Source organism: Zeus faber, assembly GCF_960531495.2.
Source record: "Zeus faber genome assembly, chromosome: 1".
Taxonomy (NCBI): Eukaryota; Metazoa; Chordata; class Actinopteri; order Zeiformes; family Zeidae; genus Zeus; species Zeus faber.
In genome coordinates, this window is record NC_137193.1 from 18,034,631 (window position 1) to 18,055,311 (window position 20,681).

The 20,681-nt window shown below is 44.4% G+C and overlaps 1 protein-coding gene across 2 annotated transcripts in view; it reads left to right on the forward strand.

The window, feature by feature from the left end:
* The window catches only part of cachd1 (cache domain containing 1), a gene marked incomplete at its 3' end in the record, with an annotated part of 87,505 nt that overhangs the window by 10,023 nt on the left and 56,801 nt on the right, over positions 1-20,681 (forward strand). For both annotated transcript variants that reach the window (XM_080016689.1, XM_080016690.1), the window contains exon 2: positions 20,407-20,469. In XM_080016689.1, the coding sequence (XP_079872815.1) occupies positions 20,407-20,469 (63 nt within the window). The remainder of the gene's footprint in view (positions 1-20,406; positions 20,470-20,681) is intronic.

The window sequence follows — 20,681 nt, forward strand, 5'->3', positions numbered from 1 at the left end:
GCCTCCCTAGCGTAGCTCCCATCTGTCTTGTCTCATTGTGTCCATGGGTGCTGGTATGTGAAATGGGCCCGCTGTGCCTTTTGTCCTGCCGTCGCTCCGCCGCCCTGCAGAGATAAGTCAGGAAGTGACCGGAGATGATGATTTGAACTCTGAACCCTCTGTGTCCGCCTCTGTAGCACAAGGTGGTTCCACGAGATGAAAGAAGGTATGTGTAGAGAAGATAGTGGGAGGGAAATATTGTCAGTGTATGTCTAGTAGGACACTGGGTGGAAGAACGGAACATGGAGAAGGAAAGACACACACGCACAAAGCCACGAGTATAGCCATAGAAACAGACAGAAGACATTAAAGCCACAAATGTTCATAAAATGAAAACATCCGCATTAAACCCTGTCTTACATACAACCCATCTCTCAAACACCCAGTCTATTTTTTACATTTTTTTCTACTACTACTATACATTCTCACAGGCTCGCAACCCCACAGGTTAACATAAATTCAGGCATCTATACACAGCTTGTTTTCAAATACACACAAGTACTCACGCACACACACACACACACACACACACACCTACACACAGGCAAACACTCTTATAGCAGCGCAGATCGAGCGACTGCAGCTGTGTTTAGCTATCAGTGTCTCCAAGGCCGAGGTGTCTGAGAGCCTGCCAAACGCCCGGCGCATTTAATCCACACGGACTCACCGAGTAATGGAAGACCGGCATCCAGGAGAGCCAAACGGGGCCCCGTGTGTTTAACATTACAACGGACAGCTCCTCACGTCTGTATGTCGACTTTAGCCCGGCTGTCTGTGGAACAAAACTCATTTGTCCCGCTCGTAAAGCAGAAAGTGTCTGTCCAAAAAAAAAAAAATAATAAAATAAAAATCGGCATCTGGATTGAGGTCATTTTTTATTTTTTATTTCTTTTACCAGCGTTGGTCAAATTCTTTTTAATCCATGATAGTCACGGTCAGATATTCTGGTACTTTCATTGGTACTTTTTATTAGCTAACCTTTACCTATGAACCAGTGTGATTTACACTGTAGACCGACTTTCATATCTAAGCGCTCAACAGTACAGCGTGTCCTAATGTCGAGTTCAGACTACATGATTCTGGCCTGATTTTCCACTCGCCGACAGGCTTTTGGAGATCGCCGGGGAAAGCCCCAGATCAGAGGCAAATCATAGCGCGCTCACGTGAGCGATGAGCGTGCGCTGCGAACTGCTCACAACGGGATCCGACTGCTCACCGAGCGTTCGCCGACACCGGCTCACAGACGCCAGAGGGACATCAAGCAGGTTTAATATCTGGTCGTTTTGGGCTTGACTTGGGAGTGATGTAACGAGCTATAGCCAATGACAGCAGACAAGGGGTCAAAGGGGAGGGGAGGAGTCGAGAAGCAGAGATGAAGAGACGGGAGACCACCAGAGCAGCAGCCAGAAACACACAACATTTTACATTTTAATAATAATAATTTCATATTTAAATTCTGCTTCTTTTTTTTTTTTTTTTTTTTTTTAACAGTGATCAATAATCGAATAAAAATAAATAAATAATCCTGACCCACGCATGGTATCTCGTTGTTTCTGGTGTCACTTCTCACTTGTGTTTTCGTGACAAAACGTAGTTTGGAGACCTGACAGACTCTGTCAGGAATTCCTCCCGGTGAAAGATCTTGTAATGTGTGACCCCTGTCGCGGATCAGTCATGTAGTGTGCAAACCACAAGACTGCAAGATTCCCCATCACAAGACAGAATGTTGTGTACAGTGAACAGTGCGTGAACAGAACAGCGATTTGATTTAAGTCATGTCGTGTGTCCATGGCATTAGCTCCATGGAAATCTTTGATACCGATGTTGTTCACAAAACCTTCTGTTCCAATTACACTGGACGCGATCCATATAGGCTTTTGCCGCAATAGCCGAGCCTAATACTAGTTGAAATAATCATCACAAGGCCTCTGCCTGAGTCCCATGCTCAAACATTGCTCCCGTTGTGTGTCCACTTTACTTTAAATAGTTGTCCTTGACTTTTATTGGCCCAGTCTGAAGATTTGTCCTTTGTCCCCATGTCATTTAGTGGCTCCATGATATCCTGCTCCTAGTTTGGTGGTTTCCTAGTTTTCTTTTTAATTTGGCTGCCCAATGTATTGAGATCACAGTGCAAAAGCTGGATGGTTGCAAATAACGGTTCAATACAAACTGACTGTTTGTGCTGTGATTTTGTTCTGAAATGGGAAATGCCTTATTCATGATGGAATTGAGATGACCCCAGAGTCCCCATATTCAATCGGATAGCCCTGTCATGTTGGTGGCCAACCTACTGTACTTTCCAGGGGGAGTTACCAAGATGGCGCCTAGGGGAACCGACGTCTCCTAAATGGACATTGTGCTCATCCAGTCTGGCGCCGTTGGCGAATAGAGTGTTGAGCTGGTGGTGTCGTCCGCTGGCCGGTCTTGTTGATAGCAGGTCTTTGTAGCAGTCTAGATTCTTCTTCGTCCAGGAAGCCCACATGGTGTTTTTTTTTTTTCCTGTTTTTTTGGGGTTTTTTTCTTCTACTTCCCAGAAGCTCTCTACACTGCCAATCTAGTGGCTGGCTGGTCCTATGCCAGCATAGCTCTTTGTTTGTCAATCAGCCGTGCTAGCCAGCCAGGGCTGCTGCTGGTGCTGCAGGGATCTCATAGCTAGTGAAAGTGAGACATCCCCCCCACACACACACACAGCTTTTCACTAAAATGTTGTTATAATTAAATTCTGCCACATGGGAATAAAAAAAATAAAAAAAGAAGGTGGCTCCAGCTAAAGATTCCATTGAGGCGGTGCATCGCTGCAATACTGTTTTAAGTTCCTCCATATTGACATGTAAGGGCTGGGCTGTCGCATTAACAAGCTAGCACAATAAGCGTGCCTTAACATGCTACCTATGTCCTCAGATTGGAGGGAAGCCGAAATGATAAGGCTCTTCCGCCATGGACAGAAGAACGCAGTCTACAGCTGTTAGGGAAAACGTTAGAAGTAAATCAGCTTTCTCCGTGTGCATTAATTGGCTAACATCATATATATATATATATATATATATATATATGTATGTATGTATGTATGTATGTGTGTATGTGTGTGCATGCATGCAGAATAGACTTGGCCTATTTCCAGGACTCCTGTCTCTAGCGGGGTGTGAACAACAGATGTGTGGAAAAGTGAGGTCAACTAGGATGTGAAAGAGTTTGACACAGTTCTCTGCTAAGTCTAATATTGAGCCTAACTATGTGTGTGTTCACCCACATATTGTATGTTGGTCTCCTTTCTGGACACCTGTGTTTGGTGTGTGTGTGTGTGTGTGTATATGAATATGCAGGTGGGTGGGTTTCTGTGTGTGTGGTTCCTGCGCCCACGTAAGAGTAATGCGAGTGTTTATGTTTCTAATGAGGTCCCAGTCCAGGAGTTTGGGCAGAGCGCTGTATGGCGGTGAACCCATATGGCTGAAGGTTTCCTTCAGGAGCAGAGCTGTGATGTGTCTCCCGCACAGATCACAATGGAAACCCTGGCTTGCTGCCTTGGGGGGGGGGAAGCTATATATATATTTTAAGTCTCAGCTCTCTCTCTCGCTCTCTCTCCACATTTCCCTTTCTTCTCCCTCCTATCTCTCCCCATTGCTCTCTCATTCACACCAGCAAATCTGCTCATAATTTGCACACCAGAAGCTTTGGGATGGCTATGGGGAGCCTCGTTTGCTTCGCCCACCTGCCAAACCCGGCTTCTCCCTCAAAGTGTGTGTGTGTGTGGGTGCGCGCGCGCGTGGTGCCTTTTGGGCAAATAGCCTAACTCTGGCCCATTTACTGTTTAATTGACATTGTCCCGAACAAATAAACGAATGATTAAAAGCATATATATATCTCACACAACTACGATCAACTCATAAATCTGAATAGGATATGATGTTTGGAAAACACTTCGTATTCCACTGATGTACTCATGGGCCTTCCACCTCTTGCATGATGAGTTTGGAGACAGGCAGATTGTGTGTTTATGTCCATTTTTGAGAGATTTACATTATGCACATTCTGCATCGTTATTAAAACTGAAAGCACAATTTGCCCTTCCTGAGCTTCCACTTTCCTAGAGACCACCACTTCTGCCGATTCCATCGATTACTCCGACAGTCAAGGCATTACTGCCGTAAATACTTAGTGTTGCAGTAAATACTGATATGTCTGTGTTTCACAGCACATACTCTGCGTCAAGTACTCTGTTCAAGGGCCCCTGGGTGGCACTTGTTTTGGGAGCGGGAGGCGACTGCAAACATACCCCAGCCTTGAAATTCAGTCCTGCAATGCATATCAACGTTACCCTTCCCAGGCACAGGTGTCTCTGGGATCAGGGATTTTTAGGGGACAGTGCCGTCAGCCATTTTTGTGCCTTCCTCTGGTGCGCACAGCCTCCCTCCAGCAGTGTTCAGCGCCACTAGGTTTGGCCCAAAGTTGTTGTTTTTTTTCCCCTTCTAAACTGTCATTGTTGATGACAATATAGCTTTGAGTTCATTGAGATATCATCTATATAGACCCCTTTTCACTCTTTGTCTCCCCCCCCCTCAAAAACAGGAAAGTTAATTTACTTTTCCGACTTCCTTCCCTCACCCTTTCTCGCTTGTTCCGATGCTTTCTGCCGTTTTCCCCTCAATTTTTCTTTAAACTTTCTTCATTCTTTTTCTTCCTCCAGTCTCAGTTTGTCTTATCCTCAGCTTAGCCGTCTTCAAAGCACAGCGAAGGTTTTCTTTCCGCCACAAAAAAAAATATTAGGAAGTACATTTTCAATCAAGGCACAGTGTAAAAGTTGTGTATTTGTCGAGTGATGTGCACAGGGTTTTGTGTGTACCATGGCATTGTGGGCTTCCTGCCACAGGCCAGGGCCGCAACTCATAAACTTTTTTATCTCACTGTGTGTGTGTGTGTGTGTGTGTGTGTGTGTGTGTGTGTGTGTGTGTGTGTGTCCGTCTCCCCCCTTTTGGGCGATTAGCCCAACTCTGGGCCTAAATGAGCCTAACTCATTTACTGTTCAATTGACATTGTCCCTAACAAAAAAAACTAATGATTAAAAGCATATACACTCACCGGCCACCTAATTCTTCGTGGCATAGATTCAACAAGGTGTTGGAAACATTCCTCAAAGATTTTGGTCCATATTGACATGATAGCATCACACAGCTGCTGCAGATTTGTCGGCTGCATGTCCATGATGCGAATCTCTGGTTCCACCACATCCCAAAGGTGCTCTATTGGATTGAGATCTGGTGACTGTGGAGGCCATTGGAGTACAGTGAACTCATTATCATGTTCAAGAAACCAGTTTGAGATGGTTTGAGCTTTGTGACAGGATGGGATGGACATGGTCAGCAACAATACTCAGGTATGCTGTGGCGTTTAAACCATGCTCAATTGATACTAAGGGGCCCAAAATGTGCCAAGAAAATATCCCCCACACCATTACACCACCACCATCAGCCTGAACCGTTGATCCATGCTTTCATGTTGTTTAACGCCAAATTCTGACCCTACCATCTTAATGTCGCAGCTGAAACCGAGACTCATCAGACTGGCAACGTTTTTCCAGTCTCCTATTGTCCATTTTTGGTGAGCCTGTGCGAATTGTAGCCTCAGTTTCCTGTTCTTAGCTGACAGGAGCGGCACTCTGTGTGGTCTTCTGCTGCTGTAGCCCATCTGCTTCAAGGTTCGACGTGTTGTGCGTTCAGAGATGGTTTTCTGCATACCTTGGTTGTAACGAGTGGTTATTTAAGTTACTGTTGCCTTTCTATCATCTCGAACCAGTCTGCCCATTCTCCTCTGACCTCTGACTGGTCAGAGGAGAACTCAGGCATTTTCATCCACTCAACTGCTGCTCACTGGATATTTTCTCTTTTTCGTTCTTTATACACCCTAGAGATGGTTGTGCGTGAAAATGCGCGCGCGCACAGAGAATTACCGACAAAGGGCTTCAATGTGCATGTCTCCAAATTGATCTTTGGGTGTAGTCAAATTTATTTATTTATTTTTTATTTTTCGTAACTGTCATCTCTGTCAGAGTGTGTGTTTGTATAAGAGTGTGTGTGTGTGTGTGTGTGTGTGTGTGTGTGTGTGTGTGTGTGTGTGTGTGTGTGTGTGTGTGTGTGTGTGTGTGTGTGTGTGTGTGTGTGTGTGTGTGTGTGTGTGTGTGTGTGTGTTAGACAGTGTGTATTTTCTAAATTTACCCAAGCGTTGGGCTGGTGTTTTCCTTCCTTGCCACAGTGCCCTGTTCCTCTCCCTTCGCACACTGACTAGCCAACGCAAATCCTGCGGGCACTTCATCATCCAGACTAATGCCAGCTATAGCCTGCTACTTTATGATTTGCAAGCGCAAACATCGCCGTTCACAGGAATCTCTGTTTATGTATGGAGCATTCTTTCGCTTTTGTCTACTTTGATTTTTTTATTGGGGCTTAGGATAGATCTTTCTCAATGTGTTTGAAGGGAGGTGGTTTTATCTAATCTTGAAAGTAGTATGCATACAACTGATGATGTTTATATGTGGCGATGTATATCAGAGGTTTTCCTCACAGCTCGGTGAGCCTATAATGCCGGATTGCGGAGAACGCTTTTTATGCCACGCCAACTAGGAAGTTGCACGTGGCTGTCTAGGTAACGTGCGAAAGCATCTCCCATTCACCACGTGAACAGTGACGGGCACCAAGCAACGCGCGAGTGAGGAAATGTATGCGTTGAATTAAATAAACAAAAGGAATTTTACTTGTTTTAGGATTCTTAGTGTGAGAAACGCAGGATGTGGCATGTTCACTGGTTGATGTGTAAGGCTCGCGGTCGAAGTGTCACAATTCGCAACAGTTATTCAAAAAACATTAAAAACAAAAGACAGAGAATTTAGTAATGTAAGTCATAACCTGGAGCCACAACTTAATCACCGGACCACGCCACCACGTCCAAATCCTCCATCTGCGTCCTCGCTGTTGTGCGCAAACGTCCACACACTTCCTCTACGTGTGCCCTGCTGCTCTGTCGGTCACTTCCCGTGGTACCAAGGACGGACGGACGGACGGACGGACGGACGGACGGATGGACGGACGGACGGACGGACGGAGGGATGGATGGGGGGGGGTGGTAGAAACTGAAAACATTGCATATGGTGTATGGCAAATATCGCAATATTCCCGAAGCAGCTGACAACATATGGGAGTGTTGTTAGAGAAACATTTTGCACGAAATATTCCAAGTGAAATAAGAACGGTTTTGTCAGACTGGGATACATTGGTTACATCCCATGTATCCAACAAGAAATTCGACACACGCCTATTCATATGGAGCCTAACATCTGGTTGCTTGTCCTGCGCTCGTGCATTAGACAAACTGTTCATATGAGGATCGCGAAAACCAGCTTATCCATTCTATTTGATGATCGATCGTCAGGTTGTTGAGACAAAAAAAAAAACTTGGCTCTAGCCAGGGATCTTTGAATTATGTAAATGTGAGTTTGAATGTGCACAAATGTGACGTAGTTTGTTCCCAACAACAAACTTCTCTTGCAGCATAAATTTGAGCTTCCCCTTCAAAAGTCAGACGAGGCCATCTGAGAAGACTTCACCAAGAGACTGCGGCCTCACACTGCGCCAGGAACTGCTACGCTCGCTTTCAGTTGTTTATTTGAAGCGTGGCCAGAAAATTAAATGGCGAATGGGCTATACCCAATAAACAGAAAGGGAAGTTTTCACTCACTACCTGTATCTTTTTTTTCTGAGCCACTTGGATTCCCGTTGAATTTAAGTTTTCAAGGAACTTTTTTTTTCCTCTTGGAGCTGCGGCTGTGCCAGCAAGGGTCACCAGGCTGAGCATTGGCAGGCTTGGCAAAATGAAGCTTGTATCATACGGTGCCTTTGCCCTGGCTCGTGTCTCTCTTAATGGCTTCATGTAAGTGCCCGGAGAGGACATGAAGCATAACAAATCCACGTCTATGATGGGTCCTTATGGCCTCGACCAGACATGATCTCACGTCATGCACGGAAACCTGAGGATGAGAATGAGGTCGACCACCCAGAACACCTCATCCCAGATTCTATCTTTAGTCTATCTCTCTCTATAGATTCTATCTCTCCCTCTTCATCTTCTTTATCTTCCCTCTCTGTCTTCCCCCTTTTCTAAGTATGTGGTTCCTCCTCTTTCTTGGCATAGTTGGCACTTGGCCCATTGCAGAATTTGGAAAATGACAAACAAGTTGTATATTTATTATCAACATGCCACACCTGAATGGCGACGCTCTCCAGCTCTGCTGCTTTGCATTAAATCTAAACTGCTGTTTTTCTTTATCTGAGTTTGAAATATTACTCTGTATCCCTACTCATTCTGCATTTATTGCCAACTAAAACTTTTGTTCCCTTCTACTTCCCATTGCTGGGTTTATTTCCACTCCCAACTCCCAATTTTTAACAGTTGAATGTGCTGTTCACTCATTTTATGAAGAGACTATTTTCTGAACTAATTCCCACATATTGAGTTAAAAGCCATTTTTCGTCTTTCCATTTCTCCCTTTCTCTTGTTTTCTCTTTGACCTGTCTGTCTACGTCCAGTGATGGTGCTCCCTATGAAGTTCGAGACATTTGAATAGTTTCCATGGCGGAGGCAAAAACTAGCGGCTTATTCACCACTATTGTGGTGAATACATTTTATCGTTTAGTTCTTAGTACCCGACTATAGCTAAGGAATGTTTTTCCACTCCTGTTGTGTTTGTGTAAAGCCATGGTTGAAAGATTTTCCTAGTGATACCAGCTGAAACATTACCCCTTATTAATGGGATCTTGCTGGGTTGTTAAATGCCAAACATTCTTGTTGATCAAGCGTGCGTCGCATTAGGGCTTCTTAGAATTGTATTATTCTTCTTGCTTCCCTCAGAAACCCGGGCCAACGCTACTTGCATTGTCCTCAAAGATTTTACTCATTAGAGATGGGCGTGATGAGCTCGGCACACACTCTTCCTATGGGTTTGGTCCACGTTCTGCATGTGCATACCAGTCTAGCTGCACCGCTGTCAGTCATAATTAGCTGTAAACCCACGTGGAGACATGATTAGTCACAGCTCGGGATCGTTTTGAAGTGTAGGAAAATAAAAAATCAGCCTGAGTTAAAAGCGCAGAATTTTCTCATTATCTCACATTCTTCAGTTGAGGTAATTTACGCCAGTGTGTGAGGTTTTGTTTTTTACCCTCCGTAAGATTTCATCAGTGCAACGGACGTGCTCAGGTATGTGGCTTTGATCTGCCTCTGGAACGCTTTCACCTCGGCGCCACTTTAACAGCGAGTTGTTACTCCCATGATGCACCGCCGCTCTGGCAAGTTCGCCACCGTGTGTGTGTGTGTTTTTTTTTTGTTTTTGTTTTTCATGCCGTTTTATGAAAACCTTTGACACAGCATTTAAAAGGTTTTTGCTTTCACCTCGAGCTTAAAGATATAAACTGCCTAATCATATTTCCATGCAGCAGTGGTGCTTTGAATTCTCTGGTTTAAAGGCTCCACTATTTTCAATTAGTCATGCATTATTAGTGAAGGGCCGCACGGGCCTTTTTAATGACTCAACTGGTTTTACATCAAAGGGTTTTTCTGTATAGGCCATGCTAACCTAATGACCTGCCAGCTGCCACCCTACACCCCACAGACAACACACACACACACACACACACACACACACAAACACACACACATACACACACACACACACACACACACACACACACACACACACACACACACACACACACACACACACACACACACACACACACACACACAGGAAAATGCTGCGTTTAGGAAGAGCCTGGTCTTTCATCAGGCTGCAACTTTAAGCACGTTAGTTTTAGCTTATGTTTCTATTTCTATCCATCCCTCTGCCCTTTTCTCATATTTGAAGTCACTTTACGTCCCTGGAACTTGTTCTGGCCTCCGGTGGTCACGTTGTGCCCCTACTGGAACAAAAACTGCTGTTGCATGTCTTTGGGTTGGTTGAAAGTGGGAGCTGTTTGGACGTCGCTCGTTTAATAACTCTGTTCGGCTAAAGGCTCTAAACGCCGCACTTTGACAGGCGCCATGATATGCTCGACACAGAAAGAGAAGGAGAGACAGACGGATGGTTTGCAAGCCAGACAGACGGATAAACAGTGCGGTCGTTGGAAGAACACTCCTGGTCAATTGTGCAATATATCAGTCTTGTGTATTTCTTTCTGTCGACTTTTGTCTTTCATTCTTCTTTTCTTTTCCCTGAAATCTTTTCTCCAGTCTCTCTCTCTCTCTCTTTCTCTCTTCCTTCCACGCTCTCATCCTAATATAATCCTGCCATTTTGGGACCATCAAAGAACCACCTCTGAATCCAAAAATGAAACGGAGGAAGGAAGAAAGAGAAAAAATGACGAGGCAAGACAGCTCTCTAACTTTGACTTGATTAAATTGGCCTATTTTTGGATGTGCACTGAGTCATGAAAGTGTGTGTGTGTGTGTGTGTGTGTGTGTGTGTGTGTGTGTGTGTGTGTGTGTGTGTGTGTGTGTGTGTGTGTGTGTGTGTGTGTGTGTGTGTGTGTGTGTGTGTGTGTGTGTGTGTGTGTGTGCGTGCAGTAGACACCTGCATGTGTTGTATTTAGCCCCCCTTCTCCTCTGACCCTTTCCAGTGCACATGCAAACCATCCAGCGTTGGCACCTCCGTCCGCCCGTCGAACTGCATATCTCAAGTTGCATTCGGCAATCTGAGATATGAATGCCTCCATTTTCACATTTTTTGAGACCAATTAGATTGGCGCTGATGTGACTTGACAAACTTTTGGACCTTGTTAGCGGCATTTACTTGACACTCCTCTTTCCCCAGATGGTCAGAATTCAAAAGCCAGTTTTCTCTCGCTCTCTGTCGATTTTTAAGTACAACAACAAAAGGATTCTGCTTTTCCCAGTTTCTACCCTGGCAAAACAAACTTTTCAGTGATTGATTTTGCATGTGTTGGTAACAAGGACGCCAGATCACTGTTTCAGATAAACAAACGATGCTTTCATTTGAAAAATCACCTGCTTTGATCCTTGAACCTTGACTCTTTTTGTTGTTGTTGGTTTGTTTTTCCCCTTACACCCAGCGCCAAAATGGTGGGTACAAGGGGATCCTCTAACTACTCACCTCCACCCATCCCTAACCGCCCCCCTCCTCCAACCATCCACACCCCACCACCCCAACCCACTCCACCCTCCTCATTGCTGCTTTCGCACATGTGGAAAGCATTATATCCTGTCTGGTGGAGAGAGCAAACGTCCCGGGGCGGGCGGTGGGAGCGGCTGAGAGCCTATCGAGGAGGTGGGGGGTATGCTGGGGCTGTCGGGATCTGCCTGGTTCGCTCCCTGGCGCACACGCTCTTGCTCCCTCTCTCCCTCTCCCCACTGTTTAGACAAAAAGGGGTTTTGTTATTTCAGAACCGCAGTACGCTCTATTCCACACAGGCCCCTTGCCACTCCACCCCACCCCCATCGCCATTCTACTTGGGGGCGGGGGGGTGACAGAGTGGACAGTATACCAGAGGACCTGATCAGACCTCCCCAAAAGTATAGAACACACACACACACACACACACACACACACTCTCTCTCTCTCCCCAATCTTGGTAGCTCACACATTGGGACTGTCTGGAGGGGGGTTGGGTGTTGGTGGGGTACTATCAATTACCAATGTGTCACACTCTTCCTCCCCAGGGAATCAATCTAATATACACCTGGTCGCAGTTGGTACTGATCAGGTCCGCTGTGGCCCTACTTGCTTTTCGCACAAATTTTAAGGAGGTCTTTGTGTGTTCTTGGCCTATGTGCAAGCAACTGCTGGGTGTAGGGTTGTATTTTGGGGGTCATTTAATAAAGAGCCCCTGGCCCAAAAAGAGAAATTAAGTTGTGTTTGTTAAAATAATTCCCCCCCTTTATTATTTATTATTATTATTATTTTTTCTTTTAGTAAGAACCATTGAACGTGCCCTGTTTTTAGGGCTCCGTCCCCACTTGTGAGTTGAGACGGTCGAAAATTTCACTGCACCGCCAGAAAAAAACAAAAACCTTTAACCCATCGTTGGGTTGGTTGCATTTTTACGTTGTTCCATATTGAAAAGCAATCATATGCGGTGAGTGTGAGACTGGCCTTTTTTTTTTTTTTTTTTTTCTTTTGGTCCGAGGGGCCTTGAAAAAGGCTTGATATGGCTGTCTTCAGTCAATGCCATAAAACTGGTTCCCCTGGAAACCGGCTGAGACTGCCAGCCCTCTTTTTCTGTTCCTCCACTTGGATCAGGGCCCCTGAATTGCCTTTATTACTAGGTTTAGCCTTGCTATCCATCCCATTTTTCTTTTTTCCCCACCACATTTCTGGTGAATGCTTTGGTCCGGTATTGCTTTCTTTAAAGTGACCATTGATCACGCTGGTGTGTAAGTGTGGTGGAGAAGTGGTGAAGAAAATCTTTTTGTTTTCTGTACAGCAGCCTTAACAAAGTGACGTGGGTACAGAAAGGGGGTCTTTCATTATGTCGAGCATTCCAAAAGCCACTCGTTTGCCAATTCAATTTTTTGTTGTTTTTCAGGAAGCATAGTGCGATGAGCATTTGTTCTCAAGGTGGAGGTGTTTTTACTTCTGTTTGAAGCACCTTAATGTATTTTTGGATTTGCGCTCCGCAGTAAACAGAAGGTTGAACGGTTTGTGCTGATGTGCTCTTCAGACAAATTACTATCAGAGTTGTGTGTTGATGTTGCCTTAAATACAAAAACAAAACATACAGTACATAAACAAAATGTGTGTGTTTTGGAATCCAGCTTAATAATATTGAATTTAAAGATTTACATTTAAATATAGAATTTTAAGAAATACAGCAAAGTTAATGAGAAAAGAACACAGTGTTCAAAGCCTCGCACACATACGGTAACATGCAGCATGTGTGCAGGGGGTGGAGGGCCCTTGCTTCAGTTTATCCGTTGGTGAGCTGCAATCAAATGAAAATGACCCCCAGTGCCTCCTTAAACGGAGCAGCAAGTGGTCGGCGTGTTTGCAGACAGCTGCTCATCTAATGAGCCGACCTGCGCTGCAACGGCCTGAGACTAGTTCAATTAGCCGAGGTTTTGGCTTCTACGCGAAACAGAAACAGAAACAGTCTTTAATCGTCACACGACACTCCACAACACATGCTTGCACACACACACACATGCACATGCTTGATGGTGGCCGGTGAAATGGCTCCTCTGCTTTTGACCCATCCTGGCTTGTCCTTCCTCCGGGGGCACAGCCAGGAGCAGTGGGCAGCATACGTGGACGCGCCCGGGGACCTGGTGATAAGTGTCCATCGCTGGTCAGACGATGATGGGTGCATGTTTTTGGTGGGGGTCTTTACTGACGTGAGGTGGAGGAAACCCCATGTGAACACGGGGAGAACATGCAAACTCCACACAGAAAGGCTCCTGTTTTTGGAAGATAACCCGCCGGAGCACGGTGCCAACAGCGCCCCAGGCGGGAATCGAACCCAGGACCTTCTTGCTGTGAGGCAGCAGTGCAATGCACTGCGCCACCGTGACTGCTAATGTGATGTTCGGAGATCAGGACTTGCCCTACCTGGTGCTGTACTACCACCCTCCACTTCTTATTTTGTTCTGTTTTTAGTATTCTGTTTTGCTTTGGTTTACTCAAGATGGCCACTGCTCTTTGTTCGTACAGAGGGGAGTCAACCGTTAGCCTACTATGTTATATTAAAAAAAATTATGGGACCTATTATGCTTTTCCTTATTTTCTGTTATCTATTTCTATATATGTCTAATATATGTCATTTTAACATATATTTAATGTTAAAATGACGGATGTTCATATTAGACGTGGCCAAAATGTCAAACAATGAGGTAAACTAATGACAAAGTAATCGCTGTGAGCAGAACACTCAGGCTTCCGACCGTTCTGAACGCTCGGGTTTCAAAGGTTTTTTCTCCTCTCTGCACGAGCTGACGTCAGCTCGTCACGGGTTTCTTTATATGGTCATCAGCTCCATCCCCTCCGCTGTGCGTTTCTCCAAACAAAACCAATTAAAATAGTGTTTTTATTGTAGATTTATTTATTTAATTACTTTAATTTATTTTGTTTTCCGGCGTTTACATGAAACAAAAAATCCCCACGCCCGAGTCCCGGAGCGTCGCGGTGCTGTGCCCGTGTTCTTCCACAAGTTTTAGAACGGCAACAAAAGTCGGAACAAACTTTTAAATGAGGCCTTCTCAATCGAATATGAGTGAAGATTCAGCAACTGGATTGCTTATTTCTCCCCTCAAATTTGTTCAGAAACAGATTTTAGTGAACTGATGAGGTGAAATCAGTGAAAGTTTGCAGAGTAAACGGAGCCCAGAGGAAAGCTCAAACCCCACTGGCTCAGAACTAGGGGCAGGCTGCTTATTTATATTTAAAGCTACGCACACTGAAACAGCCAGTTTTGGAACGCTATGTTATAGAGGCATGCCACAATGGCTAGTATGCATAATATGAGTGGTATTTTCAGCAAAAAAAAAATCTTAAACATGTTTGGGGGACCTCAGAGACCTATATTAACTTTTTGAAAAGGACCATAATAGGTCCCCTATAAGGGCTTCTGGGAAAGTTCCCCTTGCATTATCCCCTACAAACTCAAATTACCACTTGTGAAACATGGTCGCATTTGTTCTAGCACAGAGAACTCCTGAATATCCAATGTATTTTGGCATTTACTTTAGGAACAAACACATTTTAAACCATAACAAACAAACATCTGGGCCTCTGCAATTTTTAAGCCAAGAGCAATAAAACATGGCATCCTGGCCTTAACATCAAATAGTAAATACATTGCAAGCTGTATGACCGAATTGTTCAACTGTCCCCCAAAGTAATGGAAGGTCATAGTTCTAACTTGATTATTCCATGTATAACGGGTGACTTTTTTCATTGAGCAGTAAACATATTTTTTTGTGTTTTGTGGAGATGCAAAAAACAAAACAAACAACAATAAAACCAGATACTGTGTTCTCTCTCCAGCTCTCTTTCTCTGTTTCTCTCTCTCTCTCTCTCGTGCTCTCTCCCAGGTGCATGCTTTCTAAGTGCTTTGTAGTCCCCAGAAAAAAAAAATATATTGGCGATGGGAGGGAGAGGTTAGGGATGGAGACATGACAGGGTCTGAATAAAACACACACACACACACACACACACATCAGAGGTGGAAGTCGGATGCCTCATGCCCGGCTCCAACCCCTTTGTAGTGCACTGAGCGAGGGGGGGGTGGGGTGGATAGCGGAGGATGGGGTGCGGGGTTAGAGAGAAGCGAGGAAAAAGGTTTGTGGGGAATAAAATAATATAGTGCAGGCAGGAGGGACGAAGGGAGCAGCGTACCTGCAGCACGGCGGAAGCATCAGTTTGATGTCCTGTGTGCCTTCGGCCTTTTCTTTATTTTATTTTTTATATCAATTGGTTGTATGGAAACAAGTCTCAAATCCCCAGGAGCTAGCAAATATGTACGCACCCCCACACGCACACACACAGCTTCCCTACCATAGTCGATTGAGCAGCCCTTGCTGACATACATGCACACAATTATATTCCACATTCTGTTGTACACAAACGGTCACAATCACAGTAGTACAGACATCACATGCACTAAATTAGCTATAGGCCTGAACACACACGCACAGACTAAGGCTTGCTAACGTGTGGTACCCACACAGAGGGATACTCTCAAATACTCACAGATAAGCCTGCACTGATCAGCAGGCCCTAAGGTGTGTGTGTGTGTGTGTGTGTGTGTGTGTGTGTGTGTGTGTGTGTGTGTGTGTGTGTGTGTGTGTGTGTGTGTGTGTGTGTGTGTGTGTGTGTGTGTGTGTGTGTGTGTTGCTCTCCAGTCAGATCCCAAAATTACTGTGGCTCCCAGCTCCACTCTGGCCTTTGAAGATGGCTGAATTGTTAATAGGCTTACTCCCTCTTCTCTCCAGCCGCTGCAGTCTGCCACACTCTCTTTCCCTCTCTCTGTTCCATCCCTCAGTCTTTCTCCTCCGCCACTTCCACTCATTCCCATTGTAATTTCTCTCCGGTCTCCCTCCTTCCATCTTTGTTTCTCTTTATCCGCCCAGACATCCGTCCGTACCCACACAGCCATGGAGGGATTTGGCCGTCTCATTCTTGCCGCTAGTGTTGTTGGTCATCAATCTGGATTTATTTTCATTGTTCCATTGAGAAGTTGGGAGTCGGTTTAAAACGGGACAAGAGGCTCTTGGGGTGGTTTTCTACATTCCCCTGAGAGCCGGACTCAAGAGCCCAAGAAGGAGGCTCAGTTAATTGGTTGCCATGTCTATTTCCACTCCAGTCTCTCTGTGGATTGATGATTCTATACGTGTTCGTGATTCAAAATAGGCTACTGAGAAAAACATTGTAATTGATTGAAAAAGTTATTTTTTGTGGCAGTGCTTACTCATTTGATTGTAAATGTCATTATTCGATGGATGCTTTATACATGGGGCAAAGAGAGGGGTGGACAAGTCATTCCCAAGATCAGCAAGCGCTGGCAAATACTTGCTTTTCTTGTACATCTGTTCCGCTGCCACAAATAGTAAGGCTCAGCGCTCTTCATATTCTTCGATATGAGGTTAATTCAGACTTCTTGCCGTTGGGAGATTTTGACCATTAACATTGGCAGCGTAATGGCTTCACAGCCCCATCTTACACAGGATGCAAAGGAAACAGATTTTGTATCTGTCTTAATAGCCATACACCGAGGGCATGTGGCTGAGAGGTCAGCCATTCCTGTGAGCCACTCATCTGTGGTCAGGATTAACCCAGAGGTGGACGGATTTAATAACTGGCCTAATGGCACTAAAGCCCAGCTCTGTGATCAGGGGACACAAGGGGTCCGGCCGCATTCCTTCAAGGTCTGCGTTCAAACAGCCGCCCCTAAGCATTAGATGGCTGTTTTGTGGAAAACAAGTATAGCTATTAGGGAGGTCCCTAAGCACTGCGAGGGGAATGTGCTGGGTTTTACTGTTTCGTGAGATCTATTCCTCATGGAACCACAATTCTACAGTTAGTCATTCAGTTTATAAAAAATGCCTTTTATAACGATGTGAACTTGTTAAGCAATAGTAACTTACCGATAAGAAAATCATTGACTGCGTTTCAAGGTCATCTGCATTTATGTGCAGGAACTGGTTAGTTTGACTATACACAGTTTGTAAAGGTAAGCAGTTGTGGAAGGTTGAGAGGGGGGTCAGATGTGTCGGCACCGCTCTGTATGGTGTGTGTCTGCATATGTGAGATTATGGGTCATGAGAGGCCACTCGGCACGGTGGCCCAGGCCGCCTCAGGCGTCTCAGGTTTCTCGGCCAGGCATTCCTCCCCGACTGGCCCCGGAGCTGTGAAAACCTCAGAGTAGCTCCAACAACAAACACTCAACAAGCACTGGGCGGGGGATGGGGGGCGGCTAAGCTATGGCTAATCAGGTGTGGGACTTCCCTCTCTCATTAGATCAAACTTGGGTTTTCTCATTATGTGATATGCACGTGCTTGTTATTGGTTTCTTTTATTTATTTATTTATTTTAAATCTAATTCTGTTTCATAAGCAGTTTTTCCAAATGTATCTCTCTTCTGTTTTTTTTTTTTTTTAATCACTGCTAAGGCACTGGTATTTCAAGTTGCGTACTTTCTGTGTTTATTTGACACACGCATTTCGATCATTTTTTTAAACTGAAATTTATTCCGATTCTCAAGCTGCCTGTTATGACAAGTCACACTGTTTCTCTGTTCACATTTGAATTCCTTTCACTGATTTCTAATTCCCACAATCTGAGTCACCAAAGTTGTTAAATTCGGTTAAACTTCCCCAACAACTCAGGTTTTTCAGTTCAGTGTTTCCGAGGCCATCTTGGCGTGACGTGTGGTCCCTCCTTGGATGTATGAGCTCTCACATGAATTAATGTTTTGTCTTTTGTTTTGGATAGCTTCACTGAATGCAGGAGGGTGTTGCCATGACAACCCGCCAACAGACTATAGCGGGTGAACTCCGCGTTAGCTGGAAGTGGTGGGTTTAGGGCTCTCTTAACCCTTTGGAATGCGTCCGACAATAGGCGTGGACATGCAGGGGGAAGTGAGTGCAGTCTGGAACCATGGTCTTTTTAAGTAGTGTGGAGGCATGCATTGAAAAAACTGAGAGAAAGCAAACATTAGTTTAGCTTTGTTTGTACTACTTGGTGTGTATTCAAGTGTGTTGTATATTCAGTAGCGTGTTTTTCTGGGGATTTCTATGGGATTTATTGATCACATACTTATACATACGAGAATACATATAGGCGTTGAAATGTCATTTAATGTCAATGTCACTCAATGAGATTATGCACAATAAGTATGAACTGATGCAATAGCTAACTAATTAACTAACTAAACTAACTAAACTTACTGATTCCAAAAGAACATAATTCAGGAGGAAAATACAATAAAATAAGATTAAAAATGTAATATACTGAGTGGGATTACAAAATAGAAATATGAGTAGAATAGACTATGTATATACAGATATGTGCAGTAAAGTGGCATGTGTTGAGATATACAGTACAGTATACAACAGTCTGGCACAGCAATACAGTAACAGCACAGAATGTAGTACAGTATGCAACATACGGTAAGGCAGTGGGACCTATGTGAGGGTCTCAGTGAGGACCCCTGGTGAGGTCAGCATTGACAGTCCTTATGGCTTGCGGGAAGAAACTCTGCCTCAGTCTCTCTGTCCTCGCTGTGTGACTGTGGAGGCGCTTGCCCGATCGCAGCAGCTGGAAAAGTCCGTTGTTGGGGTGGTGAGAATCCTTCATGATCCTGCGGGCTCTGCTACTACACCTCCTGGTGTATAAGTCCTGCAGGGCGGGGGGAGGGTAGTTCCAGAGGTACGTTCGGCTGAACGCACCACCCTCTGCAGCGTAGTGTACCTCTGCACCACTTCTGTCATGATGCAACCCTGTTGCAAAATGTTGGGTTTCTAATGAAGCTCATAATGTCGATCACAAACCCTTATGGGAAATTTTCATCTCACTTTATAAATCTGGCTAATGGGAATGTTTTACTACTACTTGTGCTTTGTGGGGACCAACCACCAGAAAGCCAGTGTCTTATTTCGTTCCATAACTCTAAAATGGACCAGAATCCGAAATCACTCTGAACATTTTGTCGACAAACTTGAACACGGCACATGCTCTCTTTCGCTAACTACAGGTGAGATTTGAAAAAAGGTTCATGTAAAGTAAGCTCAGCTCAATGGGCAGGACTAAAACCTTTCAAGTTAGTCAATATAGAGATTGCGTTCATCTTTCATGCACAATTTGTTTTTTATTTGGCCTAATCGACAAGACTAAATGTTTGTCTTAGTCCTCAGTTATATCACCCTTCCATTTCTTCATAGTGATTTTTTCTTTTTAATCAGATATTATGTTTAAGTTGAATTTAATAAGGGTTTCGTCAACCACTTGACTCTTCGGTATAGAGTTACACTAAATCATTAGCTGGCTTTGGCAAGTGTAATATACAGAGAATATTGTGCAATCCCAACTGCCTTGTGGCTCAATACATTTGTCTTTGGCAGTTGGGAAATATTGCACTTGCATGGAAGGAATCATAGTTGTATATGAGACCTGTCACTTGAGAGACCCTGCAGATAGTTACCTTCTTTAATTTCGGTGTCGAGTCAGGTTTGTGTGGGCAGAGACATGTGGTCATTACAGCTGTATCATCCAATTTGCACAACTACTGTATTGTGACTCTAGATAAATGGTCTACTTTTAGTAGAAGTGTACACCTTGCCAACAACTGTGACTATTACATGCCCAAATTCTTTGAAAAGAAATACATTCAAAGCAGCGCATTTTTATTGTCTCAGGTCGTCCTGCGGCTGGATTCTTCACCTCGGGGTGAAGTTGAAGTGATTTTTTTTTCACCGTCATAAAAATTATATTAGACTTATTGATATATTCTCTGTTCGAAAACTGAAATATTGTGAATATGACGCACCAACCCCTAAGCAAGGAAACTGGCCCACCAAGAACAGTACAGCTGCAACCGTAGTCCTAAAGGGTACACATCTGGAATACATGTTGAATCCCACTGTGTCCAAACCTTGGCCTCTGGAAGCATGCGTTTCTGTTCAAGGAATTGTTTATTCCGTATGGTCATTAAAAATCAAAAGTAGTATTTAAAATGATCTTTTCCCAACAACCCTTGGACCCACCTGAAAGTCGTAATAAACAATTATAACTGTGGTAATGAATAATGAAGTTACATAATTCAGATATTTTCCTTATTGATTAATGAAACTTCTTCTTCTCTCTGTTTTTCTCTACAGAGGATTTTCAGCTCGTTTGTGTACACAGAGAAGACATCAAACGGGGAAACAGAGGTGCAGCAGGTGAGTAACAAGAGCTGGTGTGTGTGTGTGTATGTGTCTGTGTGGTGGTCTTTGGTTAGTGGATGGGTGGGTGAGTGGATGTAGCAGTGTGTTTGTGCATTTGTCAGTTGATCAACTATACACACACACACACACACACACACACACACACACACACACACGCACAGCATCCATCAGAGAGGAAAAAGGGTTTATTAAAATTCTGCAGCTGC